This window comes from Oncorhynchus kisutch, linkage group LG17 (assembly GCF_002021735.2).
Source record: "Oncorhynchus kisutch isolate 150728-3 linkage group LG17, Okis_V2, whole genome shotgun sequence".
Taxonomy (NCBI): Eukaryota; Metazoa; Chordata; class Actinopteri; order Salmoniformes; family Salmonidae; genus Oncorhynchus; species Oncorhynchus kisutch.
In genome coordinates this window covers 40,202,626-40,222,721 of record NC_034190.2, presented here as the reverse complement: position 1 = coordinate 40,222,721, position 20,096 = coordinate 40,202,626, and the positions used below count along the sequence as shown (strand labels likewise).

General features: G+C 41.2%; 1 protein-coding gene and 1 long non-coding RNA gene across 2 annotated transcripts; one reads left to right on the top strand and one right to left on the bottom strand.

The window, feature by feature from the left end:
* Positions 1 to 6,841: 6,841 nt before the first annotated feature.
* On the bottom strand, positions 6,842 to 13,709 carry LOC116354408 (uncharacterized). Its single transcript, XR_004203629.1, has 3 exons — positions 13,621 to 13,709; positions 8,743 to 8,894; positions 6,842 to 8,608 (listed from the first exon to the last, which is right to left on the bottom strand). It is a non-coding gene; the product is annotated as an uncharacterized LOC116354408 (long non-coding RNA).
* On the top strand, positions 6,893 to 10,787 carry tmem42b (transmembrane protein 42b). The gene is made up of 3 exons (XM_020507235.2): positions 6,893 to 7,267; positions 8,446 to 8,592; positions 8,759 to 10,787. Exons 1-3 carry the CDS (start codon positions 7,091 to 7,093, stop codon positions 8,888 to 8,890), a joined length of 456 nt encoding a protein of 151 aa, XP_020362824.1. The 5' UTR covers positions 6,893 to 7,090; the 3' UTR covers positions 8,891 to 10,787.
* Positions 13,710 to 20,096: the final 6,387 nt, after the last annotated feature.

Genomic DNA, 20,096 nt, shown 5'->3' with positions numbered 1-20,096 from the left:
TCGAGACCCTGGTCCCACATCGCGCTAGATTTTGTTACCGCCCTCCCGCCCTCCCAGGGCAAGACGGTTGTTTTGACCGTGGTGGACCGGTTCTCGAAGGCGGCTCATTTTATTCCCTTGCCTAAATTACCATCTGCCAAGGAGACAGCGGTAACTGTCGTGGATCACGTCTTTCGCTTACATGGCCTGCCGATGGACGTAGTTTCTGACAGGGGGCCCCAATTTGTGTCCAAGTTTTGGCAAGAGTTTTGTAGGTTACTGGGAGCGAGTGTCAGCCTGTCTTCAGGGTTTCATCCCCAGAGCAACGGTCAAACGGAGAGGGCCAACCAAGATTTGGAGAGAGTGTTGCGATGTTTGGTTTCTAAGAATCCCTCTTCCTGGAGTCAACAACTCTCTATGGTTGAGTACGCTCACAATTCGTTGCCAGTGGCAGCCACGGGTCTCTCTCCGTTTGAGTGTAGTTTAGGTTACCAGCCACCTATCTTTCCCAGTACGGAGTCCGAGGTCACTGTTCCCTCCGCTCACGCTTTCATCCAGAGGTGCCGTCACGCATGGAGCAGAGCCCGTGAGACTCTTCTCCGGGTGGGGGCGCGCACCAAGGCTAAGGCCGATCGCCACCGGTCGAAGCCTCCGGTATACGTCGTTGGCCAAAGAGTGTGGCTTTCTACTAAGAACATTCCACTCCGATCCGTTTCGAACAAGCTTGCCCCCAAATTTATCGGCCCGTTCAAAGTCACCAGGATCATTAGTCCGGTGGCGGTCCGGCTCAAGCTTCCTCCGGCGTATAGGAGAATTCATCCTACCTTTCATGTGTCTAAAATAAAACCTGTGTTTCAGGCACGCATTAACCCGCCGGTCCCGGTTCCCCCGCCGCCACGACTTGTTGATGGGGAACCCACCTTTTCTGTCAATCGTATTTTGGACTCTAGAAGGAGGGGACGCGGATTCCAGTACCTGGTGGACTGGGAGGGTTATGGCCCGGAGGAGAGAAGTTGGGTACCTGCTAGGGACATTCTGGATCACTCCCTTATCGATGATTTCAATCGACAGGTAAATTCGCCTGGGAACGCCAAGAGGCGTTCCTAGGGGGGGGGGGTATTGTCACGGTTCATGAATCCACTGCCTCCCTCTCTCTTTCTCTCTCTCTCTCTCTCTCTCTCTCTCTCTCTCTCTCTCTCGTGTTTGTGTGGGCGTGGTTCCCAATCTCAGCCTGATTGTCTGTGCCAGCTGGAATCACTTATCTTCCCTTTATATGTTCTGTAACCAGTGTTTCTTGTTGTCAGATCGTTGTTACTTCTCTGAGTTTGTGTCGTGTGTCTGTACTCATCTCTCACCGCCCTTGTGTGGATTATCTGCTGTGCTCCCTCCTACACATCCGGACACACTCCCCTGGATTTCTCAGCACGCTATCATCGGAAGATGCGCCCTAGTCCCTGGGTCGGATTCCGTCTGAGTACAGTCAGTCTGTCCTGTTGCTGCTGTAAACTGTATTCATTAAACCATCGTTGCTTGCATCTTGCATCCGCCTCTGTATTGTCACAATAGAGCTCTATTTTTATTGAATGGTCTGCTTATCCATGTGAGAGACGCAGACTCGGTCTCAACCTTTAAGTCTTTATTGAAGACTCATATCTTCAGTAGGTTGTATGGTTGAGTGTAGTCTGGCCCAGGAGTGTGAAGGTGAACGGAAAGGCACTGGAGCAACGGACCGCCCTTGCTGTCTCTCCACTGGGATTCTCTGCCTCAAACCCTATTACAAGGGCTGAGTCACTGACTTCATGCCGTCGCTAGGAGGGGTGCGTCACTTGAGTGGGTTGAGTCACTGATGTGATCTTCCTGTCCGGGTTGGCAGCCCCCCTTGGGTTGTGCTGTGGGGGAGATCTTTGTGGGCTATACTCGGCCTTGTCTCAGGATGGTAGGTTGGTGGTTGAAGATATCCCTCTAGTGGTGTGGGGGCTGTGCTTTAGCAAAGTGGGTGGGATTATATCCTGCCTGTTTGGCCCAGTCTGGGGGTATCGTCGGACGGGGCCACAGTGTCTCCGGACCCCTCCTGTCTCAGCCTCCAGTATTTATGCTGCAATAGTTTATGTGTTGGGGGCTAGGGTCAGTGTGTTATATCTGGAGTGTTTCTCCTGTCTTATCCGGTGTCCTATGTGAATTTAAGTATGCTCTCTCTAATTCTCTTTCTCTTTTTCTCTATTTATTTCTTTCTCTCTTTCGGAGGACCTGAGCCCTAGGACCATGCCTCAGGACTACCTGGCCTGATGACTCTGCTGTTCCCAGTCCCCCTGGTCGTGCTGCTGCTCCAGTTTCAACTGTTCAGCCTGCGGCTATGGAACCCTGACCTGTTCACAGCATGTGCTACCTGTCCCAGACCTGCTGTTTTCAACTCTCTAGAGACAGCAGGAGTGGTAGAGATACTTGGAATGATCTGCTATGAAATGCCAACTGACATTTACTCCTGAGGTGCTGACCTATTGCACCCTCAACAACCACTGTGATTATTATTATTTGACCCTGCTGGTCATCTATGAACATTTGAACATCTTGGCCATGTTCTGTTATAATCTCCACCTGGCACAGCCAGAACCTCTTCCACCCCAGAACTGGCCACCCCTCATAGCCTGGTTCCGCCCTACGTTTCTTCCTAGGTTCTGGCCTTTCTAGGGAGTTTTTAGCCACCGTGCTTCTACACCTGCATTGGTTGCTGTTTGGGGTTTTAGGCTGGGTTTTTGTACAGTACTTTGTGACATCAGCTGATGTAAGAAGTTATTTATAAATACATTTGATTAATTGATTGATTGGCAATAAAGACACCACAACACTCCACGAAGAGAGACCTAAGACAACAACATAGCATGACAGCAACACATGAAAACACAGCATGGTAGCAACACAACATGATAACAACATGGTAGCAACACAACTTGGTAGCAGCACAAAACATGGTACAAACATTATTGGACACAGACTTCAGCACAAAGGGCAAGAAGGTAGAGACAACAATACATCACGCGAAGCAGCCACAACTGTCAGTAAGTGAATATCTATGAGATCATACTTCCCCTACCACCCACACTCCATGGGGCGTATTCATACCTAAATATTCCAACATCAAGATCACAGATTAGATGGAGTCTGTGGGCTGTTTGCTCTATCTTTTTATGGTCTCTTTGGCAGAGAAAACACACATTTGGAGAAAATTATGATATATGTAAAAGATGTAGAGGGCGTTTTTTCTGAATTTCTATTCATTTTAGGTCTGCCTCTTTTTAACCTAGTCAAATGATCTTATCTGCCTAGATCGCCCCATTTAAGATGGCCCGATATACTGAGACAAACGTCAAAGTTGTAGTAGCTAATGATCTTGGTCCCTTCACCTTGAGGTCAGTCTAGTTAGCCCATCCTGTAAAGTTAGGATTGTAAATGGAAAACATGGCTGCCTTTTCAGCCAACGGATATAGATGGGAAGCTCCATGACAGGTCCTCATTTGCGAGTGTTCGTTTGTTCTCTGTGGACTCTTATCTCCCAATAAACACGAACAGGACCCCAATTAGAGATTTATCTCAATACTTTAGTGAGTCATAAGCTGTGTCCCAAATGGCACCCTATTCCCTATATAGTGTACTACATTTGACCAGGGCCCATGCTGTATATAGGGAATAAGGTGCCATTTGGGACGCAAACATACACTTCCACAAGCATGCACCTTCAAATGTGAAGATTACATTTAATTGGCCCCTTGATATGAAAGTTCTTATTTTCTGAGGGTGGCGATGATGACTTGCTAATGACTGGATGGCGAGACATGATGATGGAGACTGAACAGTAGCCTAATGGCCTAACGAGAGGAGAGCTTTGATGTGACTGGTCACAAATATCCTAATGATGTGATCATAGATATTACAGGTAAAATAGCTCAATTTTTTAGGTAACAGACCTGAAGTAGTCAAACCACCAGTAGTTTATAATCACATTTATTTGAGGTAATATTTTTAATGATACATGACTGATAATAACAATAATCCAATTTAAAATGATTCCAGAAGTATTTTCTGAATGTTTTTCAGTTCATCCAAGCAGTAATTTCTGAAGTGCATCACAGATTATAGGTTTACATGATTACTTGTGTACATTTTAGGGAATTGTCTGCATTCAAAACTGTTTGATTTCTGTAGATATGCTGTCGCTTGAAGAACATTAGAGACATCTACTGGCCAAAATTTCGATCTGTTGAATAATGGGAATGGACGGATAATGTTTGTTTCAGCTTGGGCCTGTAACATTTTATGACCTTGAATTATTCATTAAATAGGCATTGTGCAAAAATCCGTAAAACACATACAAAAGTAAACTACTTGCCACAGCTGAGGAAAACAGTGGCCCAGTGTTATTCTCATGGTGCCTGGAGCCATAACTTAAAGATTGGTGCATCCATAGTATTGTTAGGTTAATGTTTTTGAGGGGGTATCTTAGATCGATATCTTACGGTCTCAAATCTGTAATACAGATAATATTCTTCTTTGATAATCGATAAGAGGAGGAGAAATAGATTGTTTTTTATACAGTGTTCTCTTTTTTAGGGAAACTCTAATAGTAACAGACAAGTTCCCTCACTTTATTTCCTCTCTGTGTGCAAATAATGAGGATTTCAAGTCTCTGAAGGACAGAGATATGGCTGAACTAAGGTACCATTTTCTCCCCTCCACTTGTTGAGGAGATGGGGGATGCATCCCAAATGGCACATTATTCCCTACGTAGTGCACTTATTTTGACCAGAGCATATAAGGATCTGGTAAAAAAAAAAGTGCACTATATATTCAAGAGGATGCCATTTGTTTTTAGGTAATGAACCTATATGATCCAGCTCATCAGTATGGTGAAGGGGACATTTATTCCGAGGGCCCCGGGTCCCAATCTGAGGGACTGATAAAGGAATTCTAAATTCCTCTTTATTATTTCCCAATCAGAATTCAATACTCTGTCAATGCATTCGAAGGGCTTGTAAGACCCTATATTTTTATTGATTAATGGACAGAGCCCCGGTCTTAAAAGTCAGGTAACAGCGTTTAATTCAAGAGAGTACTGGTACATACATTTTTCCACAGGTTATAAACTGAAAATTACGTCAGCGTTTTCTAAATGTCCTATCTCTTCATGACACTAGTAGAGAGGCCCTATAGTTCTCGAGCCTTCCCTCCTCGCCTGAAGCCAAGGTCAGTAATTGTAAATCAGCATTCTAGACAGTCTGGAGATAGTTCATTCATTTGTACAAAGGAACAGACCGTCATTGTTACTAAACTCCTGACTATATTATATACAATTGGGAATGGGAGCAAGAGAGAAAATTCATATATGTACAGTACATAATAGCATTTGGACTAGTCAGTCCTGATTGAAATGTATACATAATTAGTCATCATTGATAAAAATTCCCTTAACAAGGACCCACTGTCTGGATCATGATTGGGGCTAGTGTGAGAGTAGTCCTGCCTTGACCCACTCAAAGACATCACATTAGCATCCAGGATATAAAATGAACACCCGCCACCCACCAAATGCTGGTAGATGTAGGTATTGGCAGGTAAGAATGTCTATTTCACCTGCCACGTTGGCGGGTGATCCGTTTGCAGGGCTCTACAGTGCGAGCATTACATTTGCAAATAAAAATTGTCTAAATTCAAGTATGAGAATGTGTGAGTTTGTGTTAGAAAAATACATCAGTAGCTGTTTTAAAAGTATTTATGCTGTTTTGTTTCATAGCTGCTAATTGAACAAATAAATACAAATCCTATATCCCATTGTTGTATTTACATTGTTTTGTTCACAAGCTTGGTTATTTTTCAACATTAATTTGAGTCTGCTGCTTCAACTGGTAAGAGAAGAGATGCCCTAGTCCAGTGGTCACCAACCTTTTCTGATTCAAGATCACTTTCGAAGTCAAAATGCAAGCCAAGATCTACCACTCCGATTGTTTTCAAAACATGACTTAAAAAACTTAAACCTATGCAACATAAACCAATTAAAAACAGTTCTGTAGCGATGAGGTTTGTGCAGTAGACTATAGGCCCAATATTATCACTACAATTTGGCTATGCTTGAATTGCCCTGCAAAGTTCTTCTCAGACCAGTTAGAAATTATATTTAAAAAATGTAGGTATATGATCATACTGGCAACAGATTTGTTGTATTACTTGTGAGGCACAGCTGAGTGATCATAATAATTAGCTTTTTTATTATTTTTTATTATGGACTGATGACCTGCATCTGATGGTGAGTCTGAGGGGAGGGAGGGTAGCAGTGGAGGTTCCTCAGAGGAGGAAGGGGAGGACCATCCTCCTCAGTGAATTTCAGAAGAAAGAAAAATATTGAAACATTAAAAATGTATGCTTTTTAGATAAAACTATACTAAATATATTAATGTCACCAAATAATTGATTAAAACACAATGTTTTGCAATGAAGGTCTACAGTAGCTTCAACAGCACTCTATAGGGTAGCTGCTCTACTGCTTCTTAGACTTGCTTTCGATGAGAATGACAGATCTATAACTCACATTTCTATGTACATTTGGTCAGGTTTCTCAAAAAGTTACATATATTAACAGTTAACAGTTACTTTGTTAACAGTTACACATATTAACAAAGTAGTAGGCTATAAGACTAACCTCGCCCATTGCCTAATGTATGATTATTTTTTGTGATTAAAATAGAACTATTAATTTAATATTATAAATATGAATTTGACTAATTAAAGGACTATTATGATTCATTAATTGGGTCTTGCATTTGAGAGACTATAACTCACTCATAAACCTATTGATCCCTGAAATAAATTCTTATCCAATATCCACAGAATTCCTGAACACGTGATGCCGCTGAAGAAACTACTCATCCCACAATGCTACACAGCCGTGGAGTTCGAACCACTTTCTGCACCTACCCGCTGAGCAAGTATTTTGATTGGTGTGGCTATCTCCGGGCGGTTATTGTTAGGAAGTAGCCTGTAGATTAGATTTTACTCACACATTCAACTCAATACCGCCGTAGGAATGTGATGGATTAGAAAAATATGTGCCTTGGTTGTCAACATGTTCCCCGGCGTTTTCTATGCGCTCCTGGCGGGGTTTCTCGGGGCTGTCGCATCTTCATCTGCAAAGCTGTCACTTGGAGCCGATTACCTTAAAGGTGTATGTGAAACGGGGCTACGAACATGGGGAGAGCAGCGGAAATTTAGACAACCGGATGAAACTACCGCGTGTGACTGGGTGAGGAATCGCCCCCGTTTAAGTGCCTGAATTATTAACGCGATGGGATTCGGGTGACTTTGAATAATGTAAATGTCAATGTGTTAGCATAGCAATACGTCTGCGAGAAGGGAAATTGGGGTTTTCCGGTGATGAGTTTAAGGCTCCCGATTCCAGCTCGTGCGCTCAGCATCAGCACCAGCACCATCGGCAGCATCATCGGCGGCTCGCTCAGCTGGACAGGCGATGCTGTGTATCAAGCTCCTGTCTTACCCGCGTGCTTGAACGACATTGCAGCTCGTGCGACCTACAGTAGTGCAGTATTACATCGTTTATTTTTGTGTTAAAGGAATATATTTGCTTATGTTGAGTATCATTTTATTCTAGTGGCCGAATGTGATCCTAGTTTAACATATGGGCAATTGTCCATTCAATGTCAATACCAAATTGTAATTGGGCTGCTTGAAACGACCTTCATAATGTGGTGTTATAATTTTACGTTTGAGTTATCATCTATATTATTTATTTATAAAGCCGTCAGATATTTATTTAACATACATTTACATATCAAGACACATAACTAAAATAGGCTCCAAATCCCTGAAATGGAGCTCAACTATTCGATGTGACTCAATTGCCACATAACATTGTTTTCATACATATAGACCACATTCCAGTACACGACACACTGACGTCACGTAGAAATGCGTGCTACTATTGGCAGCAGTAAAAGGCCATCACCATCTATGCCCGTTCAACATAGCCTAGATTTATGTTTTTATTACTTATAAACAAAGTCACTTTTTGGGGTTCTCCTATGCTTACAATTATGTTTAGACTCTTGCTTGAATAGTCACAAAGATTCTATTTGGTTATCTTTGCAAAATAACTATTTTGGATTCAGCCGTTGTTAGCTAGAATTCTAACGCTCATTGAAATAGGCTGTTTAAAAAAAAAGTATAATGCAGTTGATTTGCGATGATGACACAAACATTATATTAAACAGGACATACATACTAGCCTTAAAATATGATTATAATCCAAAAGTAGTGTGCAATGCACTTATAAGCAACATGTAAATAGAGGCTTTTTTGCCCTTGTTTCCTCCTTGTTCTCCCACCAACTTGTGTACGTTGCCCTAGTGCAGCAATGTTTGCAAACACAGAAAGGGGTCTATTGTGTTTGTGTGTTTGTTTCAGTTACACATCCCCTTGAGGCTGCTTTGTGGGGGGCTGCTCTTCACTTGTAATGCTGTGATGTGGACATTCCTCGCTAAGGCTCTCAGGTACTCTTCCTCCTCCACCCGAACCACTGTGACCACCACCGCTTCCAACTTCATATCTTCCGTAAGTACATGTTTCCCTGTGGAAAAAGACACACTTATTTATAAATAATGTATAAGACTAAAAGTGCATGGTTTGAATTAATACATGACACCGATTTTCTGTTTTGAGTGCTGTCAAAAGTGTAATGACTGGTGCACTAAATTTAAATACCTGTATTTTGCCACAGGCCTTTTTGGGGCAGCTTATCTTCGGGGAGGCCCAGATTGCATTGTGGTGGGTGGGAATCTCCCTCACGTTCTCTGGCCTCCTGGTACTTCAGAGGGCAGCCCCCAACGACCGAGCCAGGAAGGACGAATAACAGCCTGTCGGAAGGCACAACTAATTAACTGATATAGAAAGAAACCAGTAATGCAACGTATAGCCTACTATCTGTGACAAACAATAGATTTCTTGGGTGAATGGCAACTTTGGAAGGTAAAGCACTGTCAAAACATACCATGTAAGGAATATACAGTGATTTTTGTTTTGTTTTAAACACTTTGACATCATCAGCAATGTGTGCATGACATCAATACTTGAGAACACAAAAGCTGTTTTGCTCACATATCCTAAGATGACACTCACTGTAAACTTCCACACCAACATTGCATTATTGCATGTTCAAGGTGATGTGTGAATGGAATCATGTATATAGCCTCATATCTTGAGGACTTGACCCTTAGAGTATTGACATGTTTTGTGAATTCTGAGGAGGTTTGGCCTTGCCTGCCTTTATAACAAATGTCTAATAGAAAGTTCCTCACAAGGTCTAAACTCAATTAAGTCAAACCAAAGTACCCAAATATGTTGATCCTGCCTTTTACCCACTAACCACAGCAGTGGCTTTGTAAATGCATTGTGAAGTCAAACTGCTAAGTGGCCCCCAAAAAATCGTAGTGACCTCAACTGCCTGTAAAGTGATAGTGTCTAGTTCACTCAAAAATCAAAGTTTGTCAGACATATTCAAACCTCAAAAGTGGCCTAATGTCGAGATGAGACAAACTCCAATGAATGGAAAGGATAGGCACAGTCTAATTTAATCTTCTTTAGAGGGTGCCTGTCTTTCCAATTCATTTGGAGTTGAGGCACAGAGCTGGATCTACACAGCAGACAGTCTGGACCTCTTGACATTAGCCCACATCTGACCTCAACTACAATTTTGGAGTGAACGATCCCTTATTCCTTTTGGCAGAAGAGACAAATTTAATTCTGACCTAATGGGGTGTCTAAACAACAGTTACTCCAATGTCTGGCCTTTTAATTGAGTGTCACCAGCTGTTTGTCTTCCAGCTATAGGCCTGTCTCATCAACAATGTCTATCCTAGTTTTCCAATGCAATTAAAATCAGTTTGAGGTTATCCTTGGGGTAAGAGAGGCATCCGGTAGCACAGTCCCTCCCTCTGCAATCTTCCAAAACTCCCAAAAGGTCAAATGTTGCTGTGGGGTTTCTAACCCAACTACTGAAAGTAGTGTTTATTACTAGCATGCTTGTCCTCCAACGGTGTACTTCCCTGATATTCCTTAACACTGTGAAGATGTGCTATTGTGGAAATGGGCTTTTTGCGTAATACTGACAACGTTACCATAGACTGGAGTTTGACTTGACAACTTTACTATACGATCACACTTTGCTGTTTTTTTTAAATACGTATCATATGCATGCAACAACCAACGGTAGCTACCTGTATTCTGACTGTATCTATTAGACAATGATATGTCTGTATAAATGCAGAGGAATTCACACTATGAAATCGGTTCTCCATCCAGTTGCAGTACATTACAGACTGCAGGTTTTGTATGTAATGTAATCTACTTCCCTGGCAATGTGACTATCTATGCTATTGAATCAGGATGGGAGACATTGGTGCTGACATTTCTCCTGTGTTCTTCAGTCGAAACTGAGGATAAACATTTACCTGTGAAGCCAGTGTCACTGAGGGCAAGAGAAATCAATGCATTAGTGCAGTGGTTTCATGAAATGTTTGATTTATAGCCAGCACCTGTATGGGACATGTTTGTTGTAACCATTATACTGTAGATATGGATATCATGTTATAAACTGTAGATATTAGTTTGGGAGGTGCATATGACTGGCCTGTTAAGATGTGTGTTCCAGATTAGTGCAGCACTGGGGCCCTACTAGGGGGATAAGGAAAGGCAATGTATTATAAACAAAAATGCATTATTAAAGGAGTCCTTACTTGGACAAGACACCTCCCCATCCTTTGAATATGTTGCTTGGCTCTTAGTAAATGGTGTATGATAAGGGAGGAAGTCTCAGAAAATGTCTGTTAGCCAATAGAATCTGATTGCACATCCTGATGCTGTGTCTGTCAAACTGTTAGTCTTGGAAAACGGGGAGAGAAAAAAGGTGTTTGGGCAGACTGCAAACTGTCTGCACTGGTAAGAAATATGAACCATTCATATCTAGTCTAATATAACTTATATTAAACTAACATTTAAGTGTAAATATTTTCTATTTACAGAAAATATTATGGACATGTGTAACCACTCATCCAAATATGAGATGGTGCACAATGTGAAATAAACCTCATCTAGGAAAGTGAACTATTATTTGTTCATTCTATCACGTTAAGGTGCAGACAGTGTAGAAGGAACAAATGTTTATTCTTTAAAACGGGCAGTCAAACGACAGGTCAAGGCAGGCAGGGGTCAAAAATCCAGAGAGGGTATAAGACACCGGAACAGCAGGCGGAGTCAGGTCAGGCAGAGGTCGGAAATCCAGAGCAGTGTGGCAAAAGTACAGGACGACAGGCAGGCTCAGGGAAGGCAGGAATGGTCAAAACCCGGAAACTAGAAAACAGGGACTATAGCAAAGACAGGCGCTGGTAGGTTTGAACAAACAAACAAACTGGCAACAGAGGGGGGGGGTCAATATAAATAGTCCGGGTGGCCATTTTATTAATTGTTCAGCAGTGTTATGTCTTGGGGTTAGAAGCTGTTAAGGAGCCTTTTGGACCTAGACTTGGCGATCTGGTACTGCTTGCCGTGCGGTAGCAGAGAGAACAGTCTATGACTTGGGTGACTGGAGTCTTTGACAATTTTTGGGCCTTCCTCTGACACCGCCTACAATATAGGTCCTGGATGGCAGGAAGCTTGGCCCCAGTGATGTACTGGGCCGTACGCACTACCCTTTATAGCTCTTTACTGTCGGGGGCCGAATAGTTGCCGTACCAGGCATTGATGCAACTGGTCAGGATGTCCTCGATGGTGCAGCTGTAGAACTTTTTGAGGATCTCGGTACCCATGCCCGATCTTTTCAGTCTCCTGAGGGGAAAAGGTGTTGTCGAGCCCTCTTCACGGCTGTCTTGGTGTGTTTGGACCATGATAGTTTGTTGGTGATGTGGACACCAAGGAATTTGAAACTCTCGACCCGCTCCTCTACAGCCCTATCGATGTGAATGGGGGCGTGTTCGGCCCTCCTTTCAGACCATGTCCAGTGTGCTATTAACATAACAATTAAGGCATATGATAAATTGAAACATGATGGTCATTCAGAATGCACCACTACATTAACTATTCCACGGGTACAGTATATTGTCTACCTGGAAATAATCTTAAAGGGATAGTTCATTGAAAACTATCTATTTAAATACGTTTTTGAGTGAACAATCCCTTTAATAAGACAAAAATGTTGACAGACGGACGACCATTTAAAAAAAAAATATATTTGTCATTAATTTCCATATAACTCCAGTAACTTAAACTTTTGCATCCAGATAAACATTGAAAGAGAAGCACTTTGTGAAACATTTATTTATAGCGGTGTGTTTGAAAAATGTATAAAGAGACAGATATGAAAGAATACTAGTCCCTTTGTCCAGTGGCGTAAAAAACGTAAGTAAAAATGCTTTAAAGTACTACTTAAGTAATTATTTGGGGTATCTTTACTTTACTATTTTAATTCACTACATTTCTCAAGAAAAAACAACAACTTTTTACTCCATACATTTTCCCTAACACCCAAAAGTACTCGTTACATTTTGAATGCTTAGCAGGTCAGGAAAATGGTCTAATTCATACACATAAAGAGAACATCCCTGGTCATCCCTACTGCCTCTGATCTGGCGTACCACTAAACATACTTGCTTCGTGTTGGAGTGTGCTCCTGGCTATCTGTACATGTAAAAAACAAGAAAACGGTGGCGTCTGGTTTGCTTAATATAATGAATTTGAAATGATTTACACTTTTGATACTTAAGTATATTTTAGCAATTACATTTACTTTTGATACCTACTTAATTATATTTAAATCCAAATACTTTTAGACTTTTACTCAAGTAGTATTTTACTGGGTGACTTTAACTTTTACTTGAGTCATTTTCTATTAAGGTATCTTTACTTTTACTCAAGTATGACAATTGGGTATTTTTTCCACCACTGACAACTTTTGCTAAAACTAGATTTGTCTGTCGGACTGCCAGATGGTGAAGTGTGATTCATCACTCCAGAGAACGCGTTTCCACTGCTCCAGAGTCTAATGTTGGCGTGCTTGACACCACTCCAGCCGATGCTTGGCATTGCACATGGTGATCTTAGGCTTGTGTGCTGCTGCTAGGCCATGGAAACTAATTTCATGAAGCTTCAGACGAACAGTTTTTGTGCTGACGTTGCTTCCAGAGGTAGTTTGGATCTCAGTAGTGAGTTTTGCAACTGAGGACAGACCATTTTTACACGTTACGTGCTTTAGCACTCGGTGGTCCCGTTCTGTGAGTTTGTGTGGCCTACCACTTTGCAGCTGAGCCGTTGTTGCTCCTAGATGTTTTCACTTCACCATATGAGCAAGTACAGTTGACCGGGAAAGTTTTCAGACCCCTAGACTTTTCTCCACATTTTGTCATTGTGACGTAGAAGTCACAATGCGGGCAGCATTTGGTTCTTTAACGCACACACATATTCATCACTCCTCCCTGCGCCATTATACCATAAGTTAACAATGTGGGTCGACACACAATTTAACTTCTGTCTTGGTGCATGCAATTCACACTTGTCAATGTTCATATTTGAGAGATACAATAATTATTATACTTATCAATGTTGTGGATGAGCGCATTGTTTGTTTGTTCTGTTCCTCTCTCTCCATCTCTGTAGCTTCTGGGTATGCTGGAAAAGGACCCGAGCTAAGGGAATTGGGTTGGCTTTATAGTGCCTGTCCCAAATGGCTCATTAATGCATATGGGCATATTGAAAGATATTGTCAGTAGTGATGTAATGTTGTAAATGTTATGTTGTGATATTGTTTAAAACCGTGTTGCAATGTATATCCTTTAGTATGTTTAGTTCATGGAAAATGTAGGTTTGTATTGTTAATTGATTAATTCATTAGGGTTAATTGTTCTGAGGGGAGGGGCTAGCCCTACAAAAGGAGACTCTCTCCAGTCTCTAAGGGGGATTTTTTTGGATTGAGCTGTGGATGGGGCAGCATTGTTGTTAAGCTGTCCCATAAGGTAGACGTTGATGGCAGTACTGTTGTTTTCTGTTCCGGAATCACTTGTAAATAAACACCTTTGCACAGAAGAACTTTTGCGGTTCCGCCATCTTTTTATTTTTAGAGAGGTTAGGTTATCCAGTTTAGCCATCTGGCCTACTCTACGTGACAGTCATGTTACAGCCTTATTCTAAAATTAATTTTAAAATAAAACTTTTTGACACACAATACCCCATAATGACAAAGCAAAAACAGGTTGTTGTTTTTTTGGTGCAAAAACCTCCAGAAATATCACATTAACATAAGACCCTTTAACTTGGTATTTTGTTGAAGCGCCTTTGGGAACGATTACAGCCCCGAGTCTAATTGGGCATGATGCTACAAGCTTGGCACACCTGTATTTGGGGAGTTTCTCCCATTCTTCTCTGCAGATCATTTCAAGCTCTGTCAGGTTGGATAGTGAGCATCGCTGCACAGCTATTTTCAGGTCTCTGTTTGATCGGGTTCAAGTCCAGGCTCTGGCTGGGCCACTAAAGGACATTCATAGACTTGTCCCGAAGCCACTCTTGCGTTATCTTGGCTGTGTGCTTAGGGTCGTTGTCCTGTTGGAAGGTGAACTTTCACCCCAGTCTGAGGTCCTGAGCGCTCTGGAGCAGGTTTTCATCAAGGATCTCTCTGTACTTTGAAAGGTGAACCTTCACCCCATTCTGAGGTCCTGAGCACTCTGGAGCAGGTTTTCATCAAGGATCTCTCTGTACTTTGCTCCTTTCATCTTTCCTTCGAACCTGACTTAGTCTTCCACTCTCTGCCGCTGAAAAACATCCCACAGCATGATGCTGCCACAACCATGCTTCACCGTAGGGATGGTGCCAGGTTTCCTCCAGATGTGACGCTTGGCATTCAGGCCAAAGAGAGAGTCCTTTTGGTGCCTTTTGGCAAACTCCTAGCGGGCTGTCATGTAGCTTTTACAAAGGAGTGGCTTCCGTCTGGCCACTCTACCATAAAGGTCTGATTGGCGGAGAGCTGCAGAGATGGTTGTCCTTCTGAAAGGCCCTCCCATCTCCACAGATGAACTCTGGAACTCTGTCAGAGTGACCATCTGATTCTTGGTCACCTCCCTGACTAAGGCCTTTCTCCCCCGATTGCTCAGTTTGGTGGGCAGCCAGCTCTAGGAAGAGTCTTGGTGGTTCCAAACTTCTTCCATTTAAGAATGATGGAGGCCCCTGTGTTCTTGGGGATCTTCAATGCTGCAGACATGTTTTGGTACCATTCCCCAGATCTGTGGCTCGACACAATGCTGTCTCGGAGCTCTACGTTCAAATCCTATGACCTCCTGGATTGTTTTTTTGTCTCTAACATGCACTGTCAACTGTGGAACCTCATATAGATAGGTGTGTGCCTTTTCAAATCATGTCCAAACAATTGAATTTACCACAGGTGAACTCCAATCAAGTTGGAGAAACTTCTCAAGGATGATCAATTAAAACAGGATGCACCTGAGCTCAATGTTGATTCTCATAGCAAAGGGTCTGAATACTTACAGTACCAGTCAAAAGTTTAGACACACCTACTCATTCAAGGGTTTGTCTTTATTTTGACTATTTTCTACATTGTAGAATAATAGTGAAGACATCAACACTATGAAATAACACATATGGAATCATGTAGTAACTAAAAAAAGAAATGTGAGATTCTTCAAAGTAGCCACACTTTGTCTTGACGACAGCTTTGCACACTCTCTCAACCAGCATTCTGGCATTCTCTCAACCAGCTTTATGAGGTAGTCACCTGAAACACATTTTATTTAAGTGTGCCTTTTTAAAAGTTAATTTGTGGAATTCCTTTCCTTCTTAATTCGTTTTAGCCAATAAGTTGTGTTGTGACAAGGTAGGGGTGGTATACAGAAGATAGCACTATTTGACAAAAGTCCAGGTCCATATAATGGCAAGAACAGCTCAAATAAGCAAGGAGAAATGACAGTCCATCATTGTTTTAAGACATTATGGTAAGTCAATGCAGAACATTTCAAGAACTTTGTAAGTTTCTTCAAGTGCAGTCGCAAAAACCATCAAGTGTTATGATGAAACTGGCTCACATGAGGACCGCCACAGGAAAGGAAGACCCAGATTTACCTCTGCTGCAGAGGATAAGTTCATTAGAGTTACCAGCCTCAGAAATTGCAGCCCAAATAAATGCTTCACAGAGTTCAAGTAACAGACACATCTCAACACCAACTGTTCAGAGGAGACTATGTGAATCAGGCCTTTATGGTCAAATTGCTGCAAAGAAACCACTACTAAAGGACACCAATAATAAGAAGAGACTTGCTTGGGCCAAGAAACACGAGCAATGGACGTTAGACCGGTAGAAATCTGTCCTTTGGTCTGATGAGTCCAAATTTGATATTTTTGGTTCCAACCGCCATGTCTTTGTGAGACACAGAGTAGGTGAACGGATGATCTCCGCATGTGTGGTTCCTACAGTGAAGCATGGAGGAGGAGTTATGATAGTGTTGGGGTTCTTTGCTGTTGACATGGTCTGTGATTTATTTAGAATTCAAGGTACACTTAACCAGTATGGCTACCACAGCATTCTGCAGCGATTCGCCATCCCATCTGGTTTGCGCTCAGTGGGACTATCATTTGTTTTTCAACTCGACAACGACCCAACTCACCTCCAGGCTGTGTAAGGGCTATTTGACCAAGAAGGAAAGATGGAGTGCTGCATCAGATGACCTGGCCTCCACAATCACCCAACCTCAACCCAATTGAGATGGTTTGGGATGAGTTGGACTGCAGAGTGAAGGAAAAGAAGCCAGCAAGTGCTCAGCATATGTGGGAACTCCTTCAAGACTGTTGGAAAAGCATTCCATGTGAAGCTGGTTGAGAGAATGCCAAGAGTGTGCAAAGCTGTCATCAAGGCAAAGGGTGGCCACTTTAAACAATATAAAATATAACAAATATTTTGATTTGTTTAATACTTTTTTGATTACTACATGATTCCATATGTGTTATTTCATAACAAAATAGTAAAAAATAAAGGCAAACCCTTGAATGAGTAGGTGTGTCCAAACATTTGACTGGTAGTGTATGTAAATAAGGTATTCTGTTTTTTTTTATTTTTAATACATTTGCAAAACAATCTAAAAAAACATTTTTATTTATTTAACTAGGCAAATCAGTTAAGAACAAATTCTTATTTACAATGACGGCCTACACTGGCCAAACCCGAACGACGCTGGGCCAATTGTGCTCTGCCCTATGGGACTCCCAATCACAGCCTGATGTGATGCAGCCTGGATTTGAACCAGGGACTGCAGTGATGCCTCTTGCGTTGAGATGCAGTGCCTTAGACTGCTGCGCCACTCGGGAGATTGATGAGGAAAATGTAGAATAAGGCTGTAGCGTAACATGTTCAAACAGTAAAAGGGTCTGAATATTTTCCAAATGCACTGTATAGTTTATTTTGAGTAGATAAATATTCAACCTCCTGAGTCATTGCATGTTAGAAACACTGTTGGCGATTACAACTGTGAGTTTTTCTGGGTAAGTCTCTAAGAGCTTTCCACACCTGGATTGTGTAACATTTGTACATTCATTTTTTTTTTTATTCAAGCTCTGTCAAATTGGTTGTTGGTCATCACTAGACAACCATTTTCAGGTCTGCCACAGATTTTCAAGACGATTTAAGTCCAAACTTGAACTGGGCCACTCTGGAACATTCACGGTCTTCTTGGAAAGCAATTTGATCTTGTGTTTTAGCTTACTGTCCTGCTGAAAACGTATTCATCTCCCAGTGTCTGGTGGAAAGCAGACTGACTGAACCAGGTTTCCCTCTAGGATTTTGCTTAGCTCCATTACTTGAATTTTTTATCCAGAAAAACTCCCCAGTCCAAATATGCCCATAACATGATGCAGCCACCACTATGCTTGAAAATATGGAGTGCTACTCAGTAATGTGTTGTATTGAATTTGCCCCAAACATAACACTTTGTATTCAGGACAAAAAAAGTGAATTGCTTTGCCAAACTGTTTTTGCAGTATTGTTTGTGCCTTGTTGTAAACTGGAAGCATGTTTTGAAGTTAGAAATGTGGAGTAACTACAATGTTGTTGATCCATTCTCAATTTTCTCCTATCACAGCCATTAAACTCTGGCCTCATGGCAACTTAGTTAGGAAGGATGCCTGTACTGTATCTTTGTAGTAATTGGCTGTATTGATACACCATCCATAGTGTAATTAATAGCTCTGACACAGACAGACATTAATCAGATTCAGGAACTTCTACATCTACATGCCTGTGAGGCATGTACATGATAAGCAGATAATTAGTTGAAGTTATTTGGTTAAAGGTCAAACTGGAATGAGCTGGAACAGGAAGCACCTTTTGAAGATAAAATAAAGAATGTATTTTTGGAGAGCATTTAGTCTGATATGATAGTCAACTTTAGTCACAGTATTTGATAGTTGGGTCATTCTACGAAAATGGTGGGTTTCCTGTCCCGGCCTTATTCACCAGGATAAACACTTAAAAGTGTGAGATAATGACACAAAAAATATTGTTTCAGCAGTCATGGTTTAGTGACATATTTTGAGTTTTTCTCCCTCTTTAAATGCCATAATACAAAGACAAGTATTATAGTTATTTAGTGTACTACTTAAGAACTAAAATATCAAATAAATATTACAATTTCATGTCACTGGTGTGAAAATGTATAAAAACCACCACTTTGAAAAAAATGCAACATCATTGCCAACTTTTTCCTGGGTCAAAGGTTCATTGGAGACGGGACTGTTTTGAAAAGCATATGGTGAGTGTGCACTCGCTCTTCAATTTGATTATTAACTTGGTAATTTCATGCGAGGACTTAAGATTTCACACAGTTTATAGTAAGGGGAAAGGAAATTGGATTAAAATGATTGATAAAATTCCACGATTAACTGATTTATTTACAATTTAAGAAGTGTGGTTTGAGCTACAGTGGCTGCAGTCTTAGATATTCCATCTTGTCTGCAGATTTGTCACTGGTGTTACTGTTCTTGCTGGTAACGCCAGTGACAATCAATAACACCAAACTTTTTTCTCAACGTAATGTTTTATAAAACCCTCAACAATTATATATATATAAAAAAATACTTATTAGCATTTTATTACTGTTTCAATATTGTAATCACATAATTAAAGACTGAAATTACATTCTAGAAAGCCTGAATTGCCATCTAAAATATAGGTAATACCAGTGACAAAAAGGCAGCACAAGCATTTTTGTCTATGTAAAGTAGTAAAAATATAAAAAAATATGTTAAGCTGTCATTTATCTGGATTTATAACATTAAGAGGTTAACTATTATCTGACTATGTTTTGATAAAAAATAAAAATAATTAACATTTGTAAAAGTTTGCTGTTCAAAAACCCACCATTTTCATAGAATGACCCAGTTATATGAGTCACTACAGAGCTTAAAAGGGTCGATCAGTTCAAGTAGGAGATAGCAGTATTGAGATTTAGGTAGTTGAGCATTCTGCTTTAAAAGAAAAAAGGTGCACCAAATCAGAAAGATATGGTAACGTAAACTCACGTGAACTTGTACATTGCCTTGGTCCGTACAATTGCCTTTATTTTAGCGCCCCAAAAACGTAATACTTCCAGATCAACTGTAATGTCAATACCATTGTAAAGCACAATTTCTCCCCTTTCCAACAAAATCAATTACATGACCTAAACGCTGCCCGTTTCTGCATAATTCAACAAGGCAATGAGCTCTGTCGGGTCTTTAAAAAAATGGCGGGTGGGGAAGCTAAACTCATGCGTGGTAGTGAGGAGATGTGTGGGATTTTAATAATTTTTTTCACTCGATCTGTCAAACTTATCAGCTTATCGCCTCTAGAATGTAAATAAAACACTATAAAGAGTTTATATAATGTGTCATTACATACCTATTTGAAGGTTTGTGTCGAATTAGAATCGGGTTTTTAGGGCGGTGCTAAAGTGATCTTAGAAGTAAACAGCGGCTTTGAGAATGATGATCGCATGCAATGATGACGCAAGAAATAACTAGGTATCCCTCCGCCTTAC

Bases quoted from the DNA above. Each gene is read 5' to 3' on its own strand.
- tmem42b (XM_020507235.2), top strand. From the start codon at position 7,091: ATGTTCCCCGGCGTTTTCTATGCGCTCCTGGCGGGGTTTCTCGGGGCT. The intron at 7,268-8,445 runs GTGAGGAATCGC...TGTTTGTTTCAG, and splicing joins AAACTACCGCGTGTGACTGG to TTACACATCCCCTTGAGGCT. The intron at 8,593-8,758 runs GTAAGTACATGT...ATTTTGCCACAG, and splicing joins CTTCCAACTTCATATCTTCC to GCCTTTTTGGGGCAGCTTAT.